The sequence below is a fragment of the Epinephelus fuscoguttatus genome, linkage group LG23, assembly GCF_011397635.1.
Source record: "Epinephelus fuscoguttatus linkage group LG23, E.fuscoguttatus.final_Chr_v1".
NCBI lineage: Eukaryota > Metazoa > Chordata > Actinopteri > Perciformes > Serranidae > Epinephelus > Epinephelus fuscoguttatus.
The window spans coordinates 15,309,723-15,326,379 of NC_064774.1; the positions used below are offsets into that span (position 1 = coordinate 15,309,723).

A 16,657-nucleotide genomic window follows, 5' to 3' on the forward strand; every position below is an offset into this window, starting at 1 on the left:
GTTTTATATTTATATACAGTGGTGGAAAAAAGTTTTCGGACACCCTTAAAATTTTACACAATCTCAAATATTATCATGAAATATTTGTGGAAAAATCTTTTTTGTGTTTCAAAAGGTGTGGCTGCATTAGACAGATACAAACAAATACAAATTATATTTTTTTGTTTATTGTTTACAAGAAAAACTAACAAAACTAAATTCTTGACAGTTTCAATATGTCAGTTCTCAACATTGTCGGTATCATAGTCAACAAATAACAGAGAATGTGTTCAAAACTGAACAAAAAATAAATAAACCATCGCATCATCAAATTAATATTTAGTAGTCCTGCCACTGGCACGCAGTAGAGCTCTAATCCTGGCTGGCATGTTCCCCACGAGCCTTTCACACTGTTGAGGGGTAATCTTGTCCCATTCTTCTTGAATTACTGCTTTTAATTCTTCTAAATTCTTTGGTTTATGCTTTGAAACAGACCTTTTGATAATCCACCACAGATTTTCAATGGGGCTCATGTCCGGGGATTGAGCTGGCCACTCTAAGACCTGGATACTGTGCTCCTGCAGCCAAGTTCTACTGGCCTTGGATGTGTGGCAAGGGGCATTATCTTGTTGAAACATCCAGTTTTTACCTCGACAGAACAGTGCACGCGCAGAAGGGAGCATGTGGGTTTCGAGAATGGTACAATACTTGGTAGAGTTCAATGTGCCATCACAGACAGTGAGATGACCAACACCAGCAGCACTCATGCGTCCCCAAACCATGATACTGCCTCCACCATGCTTGACAGTAGGTACTGTACATGCTGGAGATAATGCTTCGCCTGGCCTTCTGCGTACCCTCACATTAGTAGGAGGAATATAAAGCTGGAAACTGGACTCATCTGACCACAAAATCTTCTTCCAATTCCTGGCTGTCCAGTTCTTGTGTGCCTGGGCCCAACGACGCCGGGCTAACCTCTGTCTCTCATTGATTAGGGGCTTCTTGATAGCCTTGTAGGACCTTAAGCCATGATCTAAAAGTCGGCCACGGACAGTGCAGGTGGAACACTGGACACCAGTTTGGTTTGACCACTGCTGCTGAAGCTCCTGTGATGTCATTCGGCGGTTTTGCCTGCACATGCGGATCAGGATGCGGTCATTTCTTGCTGAAGAAACCCTTGGACGCCCAGATCTTGGTTTGTCTTCCAAGCTGTTGGTTCGTCTGTATATCTGCAGAGTGTATCCAACTGCTGAAGGACTGCATCTGCACTTCCTGGCTATCTGGCGGCAGCTGTACCCTTCCTGGCTGAGAAGCTTTATCTTCAGGCGTGTTTCCTGCGTTAGGTTCCTTGTTTTAGCCATTTTTGTGTCTGAAGAACTTTCAAATGTGCTGGCTTTATGTAGACACGAAGCTTGGCAACAAAAATTGTGTCTTTTAATAAAAAGAACGACCTTCATCACTGGTACCAAAATGACCCAATACTCAAAATTTCTTATGTATTTTTATGGAACCAATCAATTTTAAGTTTTTAATGGCTTTTTTAGGATTTATTTAGTATTTTGGCTGTGACTGTACTAAAAGAAATTGCACTTGAAGACCTAAGAGTGATTCTTAATGCAATATTTCACAAATGCATGGGGTGTCCGAAAACTTTTTTCCACCACTGTATAAATATAAAACATCTGTCTCAGCATGTAGTTTTTCAAACGTCTTGAAATTATATAATACTTCCTCAAAGTTTTCCCTTAATGTTAAAACAGTTATGACCATCCTCTTCCTCATTTTTTATTTATAAACCAACACCACCAGAGATAGTTGCAGTCAAAACCACAGCAACAGCAGGTTTTATTGCTAAGTTTATAATAATATGAATTTTAACTTCCAGGTCAACTACATGGTATTTTAAATGCAAAGCTATCATGAAGACAGTACTTCTAAAGTAATCTGTTGCTGTGTGCAGAACGTTCTGGTGTTAATGGGATGATGTCGTTGTCTAAATGTGTATGCAGCAACACATTTTGTAGGTGTGAAAAGGAAGTGAAGGAGAGTTTAAAGGGCCAGTGTGTAATATTTGGCATGGTTTATTGTCAAATCTGAATCTGAATCTGAATATTCTACCCATTAATATGTTTATACAAGTGTATAATCGCTATAAAATAAAATTTGTTTGGTTTCCGTAGCCTTATAATTATGCTTTTATATATATATATATATATATATATATATATATATATATACAGTACAGGCCAAAAGTTTGGACACACCTTCTCATTCAATGCGTTTTCTTTATTTTCATGACTATTTACATTGTAGATTGTCACTGAAGGCATCAAAACTATGAATGAACACATGTGGAGTTATGTACTTAACAAAAAAAGGTGAAATAACTGAAAACATGTTTTATATTCTAGTTTCTTCAAAATAGCCACCCTTTGCTCTGATTACTGCTTTGCACACTCTTGGCATTCTCTCGATGAGCTTCAAGAGGTAGTCACCTGAAATGGTTTTCCAACAGTCTTGAAGGAGTTCCCTGAGGTGTTTAGCACTTGTTGGCCCCTTTGCCTTCACTCTGCGGTCCAGCTCACCCCAAACCATCTCGATTGGGTTCAGGTCCGGTGACTGTGGAGGCCAGGTCATCTGCCGCAGCACTCCATCACTCTCCTTCTTGGTCAAATAGCCCTTACACAGCCTGGAGGTGTGTTTGGGGTCATTGTCCTGTTGAAAAATAAATGATCCCAACTAAACGCAAACCGGATGGGATGGCATGTCGCTGCAGGATGCTGTGGTAGCCATGCTGGTTCAGTGTGCCTTCAATTTTGAATAAATCCCCAACAGTGTCACCAGCAAAACACCCCACACCATCACACCTCCTCCTCCATGCTTCACAGTGGGAACCAGGCATGTGGTATCCATCCGTTCACCTTTTCTCGTCTCACAAAGACACGGCGGTTGGAACCAAAGATCTCAAATTTGGACTCATCAGACCAAAGCACAGATTTCCACTGGTCTAATGTCCATTCCTTGTGTTTCTTGGCCCAAACAAATCTCTTCTGCTTGTTGCCTCTCCTTAGCAGTGGTTTCCTAGCAGCTATTTGACCATGAAGGCCTGATTCGCGCAGTCTCCTCTTAACAGTTGTTCTAGAGATGGGTCTGCTGCTAGAACTCTGTGTGGCATTCATCTGGTCTCTGATCTGAGCTGCTGTTAACTTGCCATTTCTGAGGCTGGTGACTCGGATGAACTTATCCTCAGAAGCAGAGGTGACTCTTGGTCTTCCTTTCCTGGGTCGGTCTTCATGTGCCAGTTTAGTTGTAGCGCTTGATGGTTTTTGCGACTCCACTTGGGGACACATTTAAAGTCTTTGCAATTTTCCGGACTGACTGACCTTCATTTCTTAAAGTAATGATGGCCACTCGTTTTTCTTTAGTTAGCTGATTGGTTCTTGCCATGATATGAATTTTAACAGTTGTCCAATAGGGCTGTCGGCTGTGTATTAACCTGACTTCTGCACAACACAACTGATGGTCCCAACCCCACTGATAAAGCAAGAAATTCCACTAATTAACCCTGATAAGGCACACCTGTGAAGTGGAAACCATTTCAGGTGACTACCTCTTGAAGCTTATCGAGAGAATGCCAAGAGTGTGCAAAGCAGTAATCAGAGCAAAGGGTGGCTATTTTGAAGAAACTAGAATATAAAACATGTTTTCAGTTATTTCACCTTTTTTTGTTAAGTACATAACTCCACATGTGTTCATTCATAGTTTTGATGCCTTCAGTGAGAATCTACAATGTAAATAGTCATGAAAATAAAGAAAACGCATTGAATGAGAAGGTGTGTCCAAACTTTTGGCCTGTACTGTATATATATATATACATATATATAAGCCAGAGAACGCGTTTTGCGTGTATAAATAAACCAACAAAGACAGCGGAAGGAAGGAAGAAGGGAGGAGGAAACAGCACAGAGTGTTAGTAGTTCGTCGATGGAGAGTAGTGAAAAGTTTTTTAGTAGTTGCGAATGGACCACACTTACCACGCAACAGGAGAGAATGAACCCGAACCGTCATCTGCGAGGAAAAGAAGACGCAACTTTACTCCTTGTGATGCACTCTCTGCGGCGCTTTTCCTCATGATGATATATCTCCCCAACGATGGTAGCACCGAATCCAATTCTGTGCAGCAAAATGGGAGCAGAGGATTCAACCTCTCTCCTCACCCGCTCAGCATCCAAGTTCCTCATCTGTATGCTCCGGCTCAAACAGGTATGGCTCTGGGTCTGTGTCCGCTACAAGAAACTCTTCAAAATTGTGTTCGAAGTCATCCATTGCAGCTACTATAGTCCGGAGATATCGCTAGGCTAAATAAACAGCTGAGCTCTGTTTACAGGCTACGCTGTCAGTCAGTGTGCGAGCTGGAGATTGGTGGAGCAGAGAGGGGAGGGGGTCCCCGCTTGGTACTGTAAGTGAGTATGTGTGTATGAAGTGTGTGTGTTACGCTACAAGAGTCAAAGTTTGGGACTTTTACCCCCTGGAGTGTTACTAGAGTTTCTGGAGTGCTCAAATAAACTGGCCTTTTCCCCAAACGCTCCTCTGGTCTCCTGCTTGTGAGGGATTCATTACAACATTGTAACATGGTTTAGATTTCTAAATAAACATTCACCTCGTCGCTAGATAGACCTACTCCTGAAAAACTCTTGTCTGCGCAAGGCTTTTTGTCGCTACGAGGCCACCGTCATTTACCCGACGGGAGGGGTGAGCGAGTGAGCCCTGCAATCTAGAATTTGACCACTGATGTCACTGTTTTCAACCCATTTTACACAGTGGCCCTTTAATGTTCTCATAATGACAGGCGGTGCCTTGGCCTGCTTTTTCTCCGTTTCTAGTTGGAGCAAGAAATAACATTTTAAAAAAGCAACATTTGGTCATTGCTGTTTATTTTATGATGTTTATGGCAAAATGCAAGAACAAATATCTAATTTCTGGACAGAGCGCATGCTCAGTTATGCATAGGAGTCAGCAACACTTCCTGTGTGTGTAGCTGTGACCAATTTCATCTTATCAATGCATCATAAAATGTAATGTAAATGTAAAAACATTCCTACGCTGTTTTCACAATTATGTCATTTTATTTTTACATGCAGCCCTTGTTTTAATATCCATCTCTAAGATTTATTGTGACAACTATGTGATCTAAGCTGTTGATTACCTATGGTTTTTGTTTATTTATTTCTTATCTCTCATTAAAAAAAATCTGCCAAAATATGAAATCTATAAAAGTACTTTTTTAGACCAAAAACTCTGATAATACTGTAAATAGGGATTATTTCACTATAATTCAGTTTATCATTAAGCACCATTATTGCTCTCAGAGTAATTGCACCACACACTGAAGCCAGTCTGGTTGGGCGAGCTTTATGGGGTGCCGTTTGTAAAGTGTCTCACGTTAAAAAAAACATCAACATTTTGCCACATTTAGCTTCAAACAATGTTTAAAAAAGTATTGTGAATTTTTTAACGCCACCTTTTACCACATTTACAGCAATATTTGTTAACTTAGAAATATATTAAATAGTTAAATCTAAATATTAAATGTGGCACCTAAATGTTAAATGTTAAATCTAAATATTAAATCTAAATCTAAATCTAAATATTAAATCTAAATCTAAATGCTAAATATAAATATAAATATAAATGTTAAATCTAAATATTAAATCTAAATCTAAATATAAATGTTAAATCTAAATGTTAAATATAAATATAAATATAAATGTTAAATCTAAATGCTAAATATAAATATAAATGTTAAATCTAAATATTAAATCTAAATCTAAATCTAAATGTTAAATCTAAATGCTAAATATAAATTTAAATGTTAAATGTTAAATCTAAATGTTCTGGGTGAAACTAAATATTTAGCTAATATGCAAATTCACACTGCCAGTCACCGGAAGTACCAAAATAAAAGCTCGAGATGGTCAGACTGTGTTTATAGAATCAAATAACGAATTAAAACCTACTTATCGGGGGAAATGAACACTTGAACATACATTAGCGTGATAATAACTACCTAAAATAACAAGAAACGTGTTTGGAGAAATTTTATTTGACGTGTACTTTGAGTTGTTAGTGTCCCTTCGGAGGGATTAACAACCTAAGCTAAGCTAACAACCGTTAGCTCTTAGTCCTGTTAGCAGTGTCTGTAATGACTCATTAACTCTTAAACGGTCCGTGAAAAAAATATTTTCTTCCAGCGGATGTCTTAGTTACAACATGATTGAGCTAGCAAAGCAGTTTTGTGTTGCGATGTGTGGTATTTATTCAGTTTTGGGAAATCACGATGTCTAGAAAGCATCAGTGGCTGCAGCAGCAGCAAAGCTAACAGGACGTCATCTGTTAAATGTCTCCCGTTGTCGGATACGACATGAAACTACTCCAGTTAGCTCAATCATGTTGTAACTAAGACATCCGCTGGAAAAAATATTTTCTTCACGGACCGTTTAGAGTTAGTGAGTCGTTACAGACACTGCTAACGGGGCTAACAGCTAACAGTTAGCCCCGCTAATCTACGATAACCATGTTATTAATTTCAGAACGTGATAGTAATGTTTGTTCAGTCATAGTGTTTATAGACTTCACAAACACCAGATTAGTCTAAACGGTGATACAGTGACGTGAAAAATGTGAGATATGCATATATATGTGTAGCTAAACTCCGCTGGTTTTCTACTCGGAAGTATTTGTAAACAACAAGGTGATTCCCTCAGAAGGGACACTAACAACTCAAAGTAAACATCAAATAAAATTTCTCCAAACACGTTTCTTGTTATTTTAGGTAGTTATTATCACGCTAATGTATGTTCAAGTGTCCATTTCCCCCGATAAGTAGGTTTTAATTCGTTATTTGATTCTATAAACACAGTCTGACCATCTCGAGCTTTTATTTTGGTACTTCCGGTGACCGGCAGTGTGAATTTGCATATTAGCTAAATATTTAGTTTCACCCAGAACATTTAGATTTAACATTTAGATTTATATTTAGCATTTAGATTTAACATTTAGATTTAGATTTATATTTAATATTTATATTTAGCATTTAGATTTAACATTTATATTTAGATTTAACATTTAGATTTAACATTTAGATTTAGATTTAGATTTAATATTTAGATTTAACATTTAGATTTAGATTTAGATTTAATATTTAGATTTAACATTTATATTTATATTTATATTTAGCATTTAGATTTAGATTTAATATTTAGATTTAATATTTAGATTTAGATTTAATATTTAGATTTTGGTTTAACATTTAACATTTAGGTGCCACATTTAATATTTAGATTTAACTATTTAATATATTTCTAAGTTAACAAATATTGCTGTAAATGTGGTAAAAGGTGACGTTAAAAAATTCACAATACTTTTTTAAACATTGTTTGAAGCTAAATGTGGCAAAATGTTGATGTTATTTTCAGCGTGAGACACTTTACAAACGGCACCCCATAGAGCTTTGTGTAAAAGGGAAGGAAGTACAGAATGCAATGACTCAGAAGAAGAAGTGAGATAAAACTTCCTGTCCAGTATTAATATTTAATGCATCTTCTGTCATCCCACAGTTTCTGATCTTTCATCATATGATTCACACATTCTGAGCTTTTTCTTTACACAGCGTAGAAGCATTTCTCAGAGGCAGAGTAACAGTCGTGAGTGTGAAGATGGGGCACACCCTGTTGAGTGTGAAGATGGGGCACACTCTGCTCTGTGTGCTGGGGGTTTTCTGTGAGTACACCACTGACTTTGTTTAAAGAATTGTCGCCATTAATGAAAGAAATGTCCGAGGTTATTATAATTGATCATTCCTTTAAGTTTGATAATGTCTGATGAAGTTCCAATTTTTATCTCAGCACTGAATCTACTCCTCTACTGTGGACATGCTCAAGGTAATTATACTTCTTCTTGTTTATATATTCACTGGAGACAAATATTCAACACCTGCATCACTTTTCACCATTTTCTGTGTGTTCTGTTTCGGCAGTGTTTAATTAATACAATAAAGAAAACACAATGTTTATGTTGGTTTTATAGATGCTGTGCTGACCATTGAACCAAACTGGTCCACTTTATTTACCGGAGAGTCTGTTACCTTCATATGTGACATGAGGATGGGAAAAGACACCGACTGGTATTACGTAATCTACAGGAATGGTCGAGAATTTCTCCCCTTCGGCTCAGTTAAGAGATATACATCACAATCTCTGTCTACAGACGACAGTGGTGAATACCAGTGCATTGGTGATCACAAGCGCTCAGCACATTCTAGAAAACAAAGTAATAAAGTCTCTCTAACTGTATCAGGTAGGTGATAAGTTTTACTACCATGACCACATTCACTTTAAGCATTTATGTATATATGATCACCCTGCTTGGGAAGGTAGTAATATATAATGTATAATGAAGTTGTTTTTTAATAGTGTAGAAGCTAGTTAGAGATTAAGAAAGTATGACCAGCTTCACTGATGCTTTATAGATGCAATATTGTATTTCTGTATCATGACTATAAAAGTAAGACTTAACCAACAACCATCTGATATTTATCCTTTGTGAAAATGAATAAGGATCTTTTGGCCCTTGACCCCTTAATGCTATCCTACATTTGGAATGGGAAGCACCCCCCATCACGTAGTGTTCCTGCAGAGACCCAAGCAGGTGGGGGAGAATGGCTCTCCCCAATTTTCAATACTATTACTGGGCAGTGAATATCTGTTGTATGATGTATTGGATGTACTTTCACCATGAACCCTTGTGTCCAGCTTGGGTAGTCATGGAGGTCTGTACCAGTAGTCCAGTCTCTTTACCTGCCCTTTCAGGTGCTGTGCTTCCACTTACCTCTGATACTTCTATCAGCAACCCTGTCGTTAAGCATTCCCTTCAAATCTGGACTCAGTTCAGGAGACATTTTGGAATGAGGGCCTTCTCACTCCAAAGTCCTATTACAGCTAATCATCTATTTGTTCCCTCATTGGCTGATGCCGCATTTAAGATTTGGCACACAAAAAGACTTGAGATGCTTTGGTGATCTCTTTTTATGAAAATCACTGTTTCCTTTTCCTAATTGTCAGAAACCTTTGGTATAGTAGAAAATGCTCTCTTCTTCTTGCAAGTCAAGCATTATGTACAACATTTAGTATCACAATTTTCTCATGAACCTCCAATCCTATTGGTGTATTTCTCTCTATCAACCCCATTTCAAAAGGCATCATGTCTCATCTTCACAATCTTATTTCAAAACTGCTTTGCCCCTCGATGGTGGCTTTAGGAGCTGCTTGGGAACAGGACCTAGGCTCTCATGATGGCCAAATGAGGCCTCATGAACCACTGTCTTTATTTTCTGAAGCCACCAGATGGCGCTGTCTGTTCAACAAAGGTTTGAAAGTACACCTCAATGCAAGTCCTTCAGCCTTTATCTTTAAACCAAGAGCGCCATCTGGTGGGGTCAGAAAATAAAGAAAGTTTTTCATGAGGCTTCATTTGGCCATCACTGCTAGGCTCTCACTGATCTTAATCGTATACATTACTTTTTGATGTGCAGTTGTCATACACTCTTGCAGTTTAAAGTAATTTACCGTATTCACATATCTAAAGCCAAATTGGCATGAATATACCCAGATGTGGACCCTACATGTGATAATAATTTTATTTTATTTTATTTAGTTTATTTACTTCATTTATCTGTTTTACTTTCCTAGTATCAGATATCGCTCCTGTATTGACGATTTTTTATTTCATGTCTGAGAATAGAATATCTCAGTGATGGTCAATTTTGGTTGTCTTTAGGTCTGATGTTAACGTGAGAGAATAGATATGTTGGGATTTGGGTGAATGTTGTTTGAAGGGAAAAAAGGGAAACAAATTCTTTCCTTGTACAGTGTCACTGTACTTTTTTGTCCATCATTGATAAGTAACAAACAGACCTGTGAAAGAAAACGAAAGCAAATGAATAAGGCACAATACATATGAGAAATTAACCCATCTTACAGGAGAAGTGTACTTTTTCAACACTTAACAAACCTACCATTGTTTCTTACAGTAACAGAGATGTCAGCAGCTTCTTCTGTCTCCAACTTACTGTTAAGTTCTAATGTTACAAACATAAATCACTGATTCGTTGATACGTTTCTTCAAATGACTGATATGTTCATTTGTTGAGATGATTTAATAAAACACCTACTGACCCGTGTTCCACAGACAAAGATGTGATCCTGGAAAGTCCTGCATCCACTGTGTTTGAAGGAGAATCAGTGACCCTGCGCTGTCGACATCGTAATCAGACAAAGGAGAAGAATGCTGTTTTCTACAAAGACGGATCACTTACTGAAACAGACACAAACCATCAGTCAGCGATGTCTTCAGAAAACACAGTTCAAGTCATTTCAGATGGGAGCTCTTACATGTGTAAATTTGAGGACGAAGAATCTGAACCAGTAAAACTCAAAATGGAACGTAAGTAGTTTTCATTCTAGAGTCTCAAAATTTAAGGGCATTTTGCGATAAAGAGCAGCAGGCATGTACTTTAGCATTTCCAGAGTGAAGTGGAGTGATGATTTCTCTGCATTATCTTAGACACAGTGGACACTTAACAAAGGGAAAAAGAGAAAGCTGTGTTTAAATTGTCGTTCATTCTTAGAAGTGTGTTTGTGCTCACTTTAATCCATGTTAGGTTAATTTAACCAACAGCTTTAGTGGTTAATAAATGTTTAACAGAAGCATTGTTGCAACTGATTTCCCTCAGTTTATGATACTTTAATAATATATACTGATTTAAAAAGATGATCAAAATAATTTGATATCATTTTCTACAGTAAGTTGTAGCACCACCAAGAATGCTGGATGAGATTATATTATTCATTTTAATTATCTTTCAAACTGGGTTCGGTGCAATGTGGATTGGGCAGCAGACCAAGGTGGGGGCCTTGGTGGTCTGATCCTCGGTTACAGAAGTTGGCTCTTGGGACATGGAATGTCACCTCTCTGGCGGGGAAGGAGCCGGAGCTTGTGGAAGAGGTTGAGCGCTACCGGCTAGATATAGTTGGCCTCACCTCGACACAGAGTTCCGGCTCTGGAACCCTAGTCCTTGAGAGGGATTGGACTCTCTCCTTCGCTGGACTTGCTCCGGGTGAGAGGCGGAAGGCCGGGGTGGGCTTTCTGATAGCCCCCAGACTCTCTGCCTGTACGTTGGGGTTTACCCCGGTAGACAAAAGGGTTGCTTCCCTGCGCCTTCAGGTCGGGGAACAGGTCCTGACTGTTGTCTGTGCTTATGCGCCGAACAACAGTTCAGAGTACCCGCCCTTTTTGGAGTCCCTGGGACGGGTGCTGGACAGTGCCCCGACCAGGGACTCCATTGTTCTGCTGGGGGACTTCAACACTCACGTGGACAATGACAGCGGGACCTGGAGGGGCGTGATTGGGAGGAACAGCCTGCCCGATCTGAACCCGAGTGGTGTTCAGTTATTGGACTTCTGTGCGGGTCACAGTTTGGCCATAACTAACACCATGTTCAAACATAAGGATGTCCATCGGTGCACGTGGCACCAGGACAGCCTAGGTCGCAGGTCAATGATCGACTTGGTAGTCGTATCATTTGACCTGCGGCCATATGTTCTGGACACTCGGGTGAAGAGAGGAGCAGAGCAGTCAACTGATCAGCACCTGGTGGTGAGTTGGATCAGATGGTGGGGGAAGACGCCACGCAGACCTGGCAGGCCCAAATGAACAGTGAGGGTCTGCTGGGAACGCCTGGCAAAAGAACCTGTCCAGATGATCTTCAACTCCCACTTCTGGGAGAGCTTCGACCGTGTCCGGAGGGCAGAGGGGGACATTGAGTCCGAATGGGCCTTGTTCCGCTCTGCCATTGTCGAGGTGGCGGTAGTGAGCTGTGGCCGCAAGGCCGCTGGGGCAAATCGCGGCGGTAATCCCCGAACCCGCTGGTGGACACCAGAGGTGAGTGGAGCCGTCAGGCTGAAGAAGGAGGCCTACAGGGCATGGTTGGTCTGTGGGTCTCCAGAAGCAGCTGACGAGTACCGGCGGGCCAAGCGGAGCGCAGCGGCGGCAGTCATGGAGGCAAAAACTTGGGCGTGGGAGGAGTTCGGTGAGGCCATGGAGAAAGACTATCGATCGGCTCCAAAGAAGTTCTGGCAAACCGTTCGGCACCTCAAGGGGGGAAGGCGGCAACTTGCTCACACTGTTTACAGTGGGGGCGGGGAGCTGCTGTCAACTGGGGACATTGTCGGGTGGTGGAAGGAATACTTTGAGGAGCTCCACAATCCCACCAACACGTATTCCTGTGAGGAAACAGAGACGGAGGTCTCGGGGGTGGATGAGATTCGTCCTGGATATCTCAAGGCTCTGGATGTTGTATGGCTGTCCTGGTTGACACGCCTCTGCCACATTGCATGGACATCGGGGGCAGTGCCTCTGGAGTGGCAGACCGGGGTGGTGGTCCCCATTTTCAAGAAAGGGGACCAGAGGGTGTGTTCCAACTACAGGGGGATCACACTCCTCAGCCTACCCGGTAAGGTCTACTCCAGGGTGCTGGAGAAGAGGGTCCGGTCGATAGTTGATCCTCAGATTGAGGAGGAGCAATGTGGTTTTTGTCCCGGATGCGGAACCATGGACCAGCTCTTTACCCTCGCCAGGGTGCTGGAGGGGGCATGGGAGTTTGCCCAACCAGTCCACATGTGTTTTGTGGATTTGGAGAAGGCTTATGACCGTGTCCCCAGGGCATCCTGTGGGGGGTGCTCCAGGAGTATGGGGTTGGTGGCCCCTTGCTAAGGGCCATCCAGTCCCTGTACCGAAGGAGCATGAGTCTGGATCGCGTGGCTGGCAGTAAGTCAGACCTGTTGCCGGTGAGGGTTGGACTCCGCCAGGGCTGCCCTTTGTCACCGGTTCTGTTCATAACTTTTATGGACAGAATTTCTAGGCGCAGTCGAGTGGTGGAGGGTGTCAGGTTCGGTGACAGGAGGATCTCGTCCCTGCTTTTTGCGGATGACGTGGTCCTCCTAGCTCCATCGAACACTGACCTCCAGCTCTTGCTGGGACAGTTCGCAGCCGAGTGTGAAGCGGCTGGGATGAAAATCAGCACCTCCAAGTCTGAGGCCATGGTCCTCAGCCGGAAAAGGGTGGATTGCCCACTCCAGGTCAGGGGGGAGGTCCTTCCTCAGGTGGGGGAGTTTAAGTATCTCGGGATCTTGTTCACGAGTGAGGGTAGGATGGAGCGGGAGATTGACAGGCGGATTAGGGCGGCGTCAGCAGTGATGCAGGTGCTTAACCGGTCCACTGTGGTGAAGAGGGAGGTTAGCCAGAAAGCGAAGCTCTTGATTTACCGGTCGATCTATGTTCCAACCCTCACCTATGGTCACGAGCTTTGGGTAGTGACCGAAAGAATGAGATCGCGAGTACAAGCGGCCAAAATGAGTTTCCTCCGCAGGGTGGCTGGGCTCAGCCTTAGGGATAGGGTGAGGAGCTCAGACATCCGGGAGGGACTCGGAGTAGAGCCGCTGCTCCTCCACATCGAGAGGAGCCAGTTGTGGTGGTTCGGGCATCTGGTAAGGATGCCTTCCGGACGCCTCCCTTGGGAGGTGTTTCGGGTGTGTCCAACCGGGAGGAGACCTCGGGGCCGCCCCAGAACACGCTGGACGGACTACATCACCCGGCTGGCCTGGGAACCCCGAGGCGTTCCCAGAAGTGGCGGAAGTGGCTGGGGAGAGGACTGTCTGGGCTTCTTTGCTGAGGATGCTGCCCCCGTGACCCGGACCCGGATAAGCGGAGGACGACGAGTACGAGTATCTTTCAAACTGGACTGATTCACAGGGAAATAATGACCACTTTTATGTCTTTGTCTAAATTAAACAGCACAACCAAAGGCCAGACTGAGCAGACACTTTCCATCAGGGGGCAGTGTGACGCTGACCTGCTCTGTGAGCCCATCATCATCATCATCATCATCATCATCTGGTTGGAAATACTTCTGGTACAGAGGCAATAAAGCTTCTGAACCTCTGACCACAAAAGATGTTGTCTTCCTCTCAAATGAAACAATCAGTGTCTCACAGGGAGGACTCTACTGGTGCAGAGGAGGAAGAGGAGATCCGCTTTACTACACAGAGTACAGTGATCCAGTCGGTAATATGATATGGAATATAAAATGCAAAAAATGATACACTGTGTATTTTTGGTTAATGATTACGCTAAAGTGAGTCTGATGTTTAATCTTTTCTAATTTTTATATTTGTGGCCTCTTGATCATGAACAGTTACAAACAGAGCTGTTGTGACCCTGCGACCCAACCGGTCTGAGATATACACTGAAGAGAAGATCATACTTACATGTGAAATTGAGGATGGAGGAGATGCTGAGTGGGAGTATGAGTGGACAACATCCAGCTCATTCAGACCTGAAAAACAAAAGGAAAACATGATTAGATATGCTTTGTCATCATACAACGGAGAGTACAGGTGTATGGGCACACTGAAACATGAAAAGTCTTCAACAGAGTGGAGTGATGCTTTCACATTGAGAGTATCTGATTGTAAGTCACATGTCATCAGTCATCATCTTTATTTTGCTGAACGTGGGGAAAAAAGTTATTTTGTTCCCTGTATTTTAAGACAGTGCACCTTAACATTTGATTCTGGATACAAGCAGTGCATGTAATCCACCAACAATACATCATAACATGTTTTTTATTCTGTGAAATCACTTTCCAACAGATCCAGTCTTTCCTGACCTCACTGTGTCTCCATTATGGCTGAGTCCTGGAGCCTCAGTAACGCTGAACTGCAGTGTTAAACATCGCTCTCCAGGATGGAGGTTCTTCTGGTATAAAGCAGTCCCCAGTCTGTCAAACGACTCCTACAGCTATGAGCTGATACCTGGCAAAATCCATGGGACTGAACAGGATTCCTACATTGTTGATGGACAGACACACACAACAGGATATGTGTGTGGTGTTCAAAGAGGATATCCGGTGTATTTTAGTTACGTCAGTAGACCTAAGTTTGTCTGGTCTGGAGGTAGGTTTGTTTTGACTTTTCCATGCTCAGATGATTGTATAAATGTACTTGTTGTGACCTTTCCCTCACACCAGCATCAGGTCAATAGTTTAGTTTTCCAAACATCCTGACACATAATATTGTGGTGCACATCTTCTCTTTGGCGATTCACATTAAAAATTATGTACCCAGAGATCAGTAATGTACTGTATGCACACTCGTATTTGTGCAGTCTGTGAACTGCACAGTTCCTTCACAATTTGCACACGTCACCTTTGCACAAATTACATAACATGCACTGTGTTACACTGGTGCATGACTAAGAATTGTTTCAGCCTCAACTGTCAAAATGATTAAATCCACATTATACCTGAAGGATTGTTTCCATGGTGTAATTTTAAATTTTATTATATACCTGTATTGGTGTGATCCTTTGTGTCTATACTCCAGCATTTAAACACATTAAAACCAACAAGGAAACCAAATGATTGTTGACAGTATAGCTTGCTTAATGTTTGCATTCTTTGTTTGTCTGCTTTTTATGTGTTTTTAGATTCTCATTCAGCAGCGTCTCTCACAGTGAGTCCTGACAGAATGCAACACTTCAGCAGAGAGCCTGTGTCACTGAGCTGTGAGGGAAACTCTGCTGAGTGGAGAGTGAGCAGGTTTTCTGTAGATGGCTACCCGAGACACTGTTCTTCTTCCTCTTCTTCTTCCTGGGGGACCATGACTGGATCCAGATGCAACATGGACCGTGACTGGCAGAGTGGAGTCTACTGGTGTGAGTCTGAAACAGGACAGTTCAGCAATGCAGTCAACATCACTATACAGTGTGAGTCTTAATTCATTTAAAAGATTTTGTTTCTGAAGTATTTTAACATTCTGTTACATAGTTTTGAAAATGTGAAGGTGACTGACATTATACAAACTGATTTTCAAAATGAGTGAAACTTGATGACCTTTAAAAGAGCTCATCAACTTTAGTTCATTCAAGTATCATTTCTTTATATTATCCAAGATATTGTCAGATGGATTTGAAATGGAAGGACTGGTTTAAAGGTCCAGTGTGTAGGATTTAGGGGCATCTATTGGCAGAAATGGTGTATAGTATTCATAACTATGTTTTGATTGGTTTATAATCATCTGAAAAAAGCATCATTTGTGTTTTCGTTCCCTTAGAATGAGCTGTTTATATCTACATACGGCCATGGTAGTTTTCCTACAGGCCTCATCAAAGGGAGAAGTTTCAGTTAGGCAACCTTTTGGACTTGAGTTATGTGTTTGGATGAGCTCACAGGCTCTTTCTTCTACGTGTCCTACCTAAACCACACTCACCACGTCAGTGCGAGAGCAAAAATAGAAAAAGCCCCATGAGCAAAAAGCCAATAAGTAATAGCAGTAATTTACTGATGTAATCCGCATGAAGGGTGTACACACAACAAAAATAAACTCTCAGTTGAATACAGTTCATCCAGATAACTCAGGCGAGGCTGCGCTGCAGCAATAAACACTGGAGAATACTCTCTTAAAGGAAGAGAGAAATTCCCTCCAGATAGTGATGAGGCAGAAAAGATTTAAGAGCTGGTTTGTTTTTATTTATACTTTCTTATTTGAAAAGAAATATGCAAACA

The 16,657-nt window shown here is 41.6% G+C and overlaps 1 protein-coding gene across 1 annotated transcript in view; it reads left to right on the forward strand.

Annotated features, from left to right (window-relative positions):
* LOC125884319 (uncharacterized) overlaps nucleotides 1-16,657 on the forward strand; it is a 268,232-nt gene that overhangs the window by 147,268 nt on the left and 104,307 nt on the right. Inside the window, exon 34 of the mRNA XM_049569217.1 lies at nucleotides 15,580-15,858. Within this exon, the coding sequence (XP_049425174.1) occupies nucleotides 15,580-15,858 (279 nt within the window). The remainder of the gene's footprint in view (nucleotides 1-15,579; nucleotides 15,859-16,657) is intronic.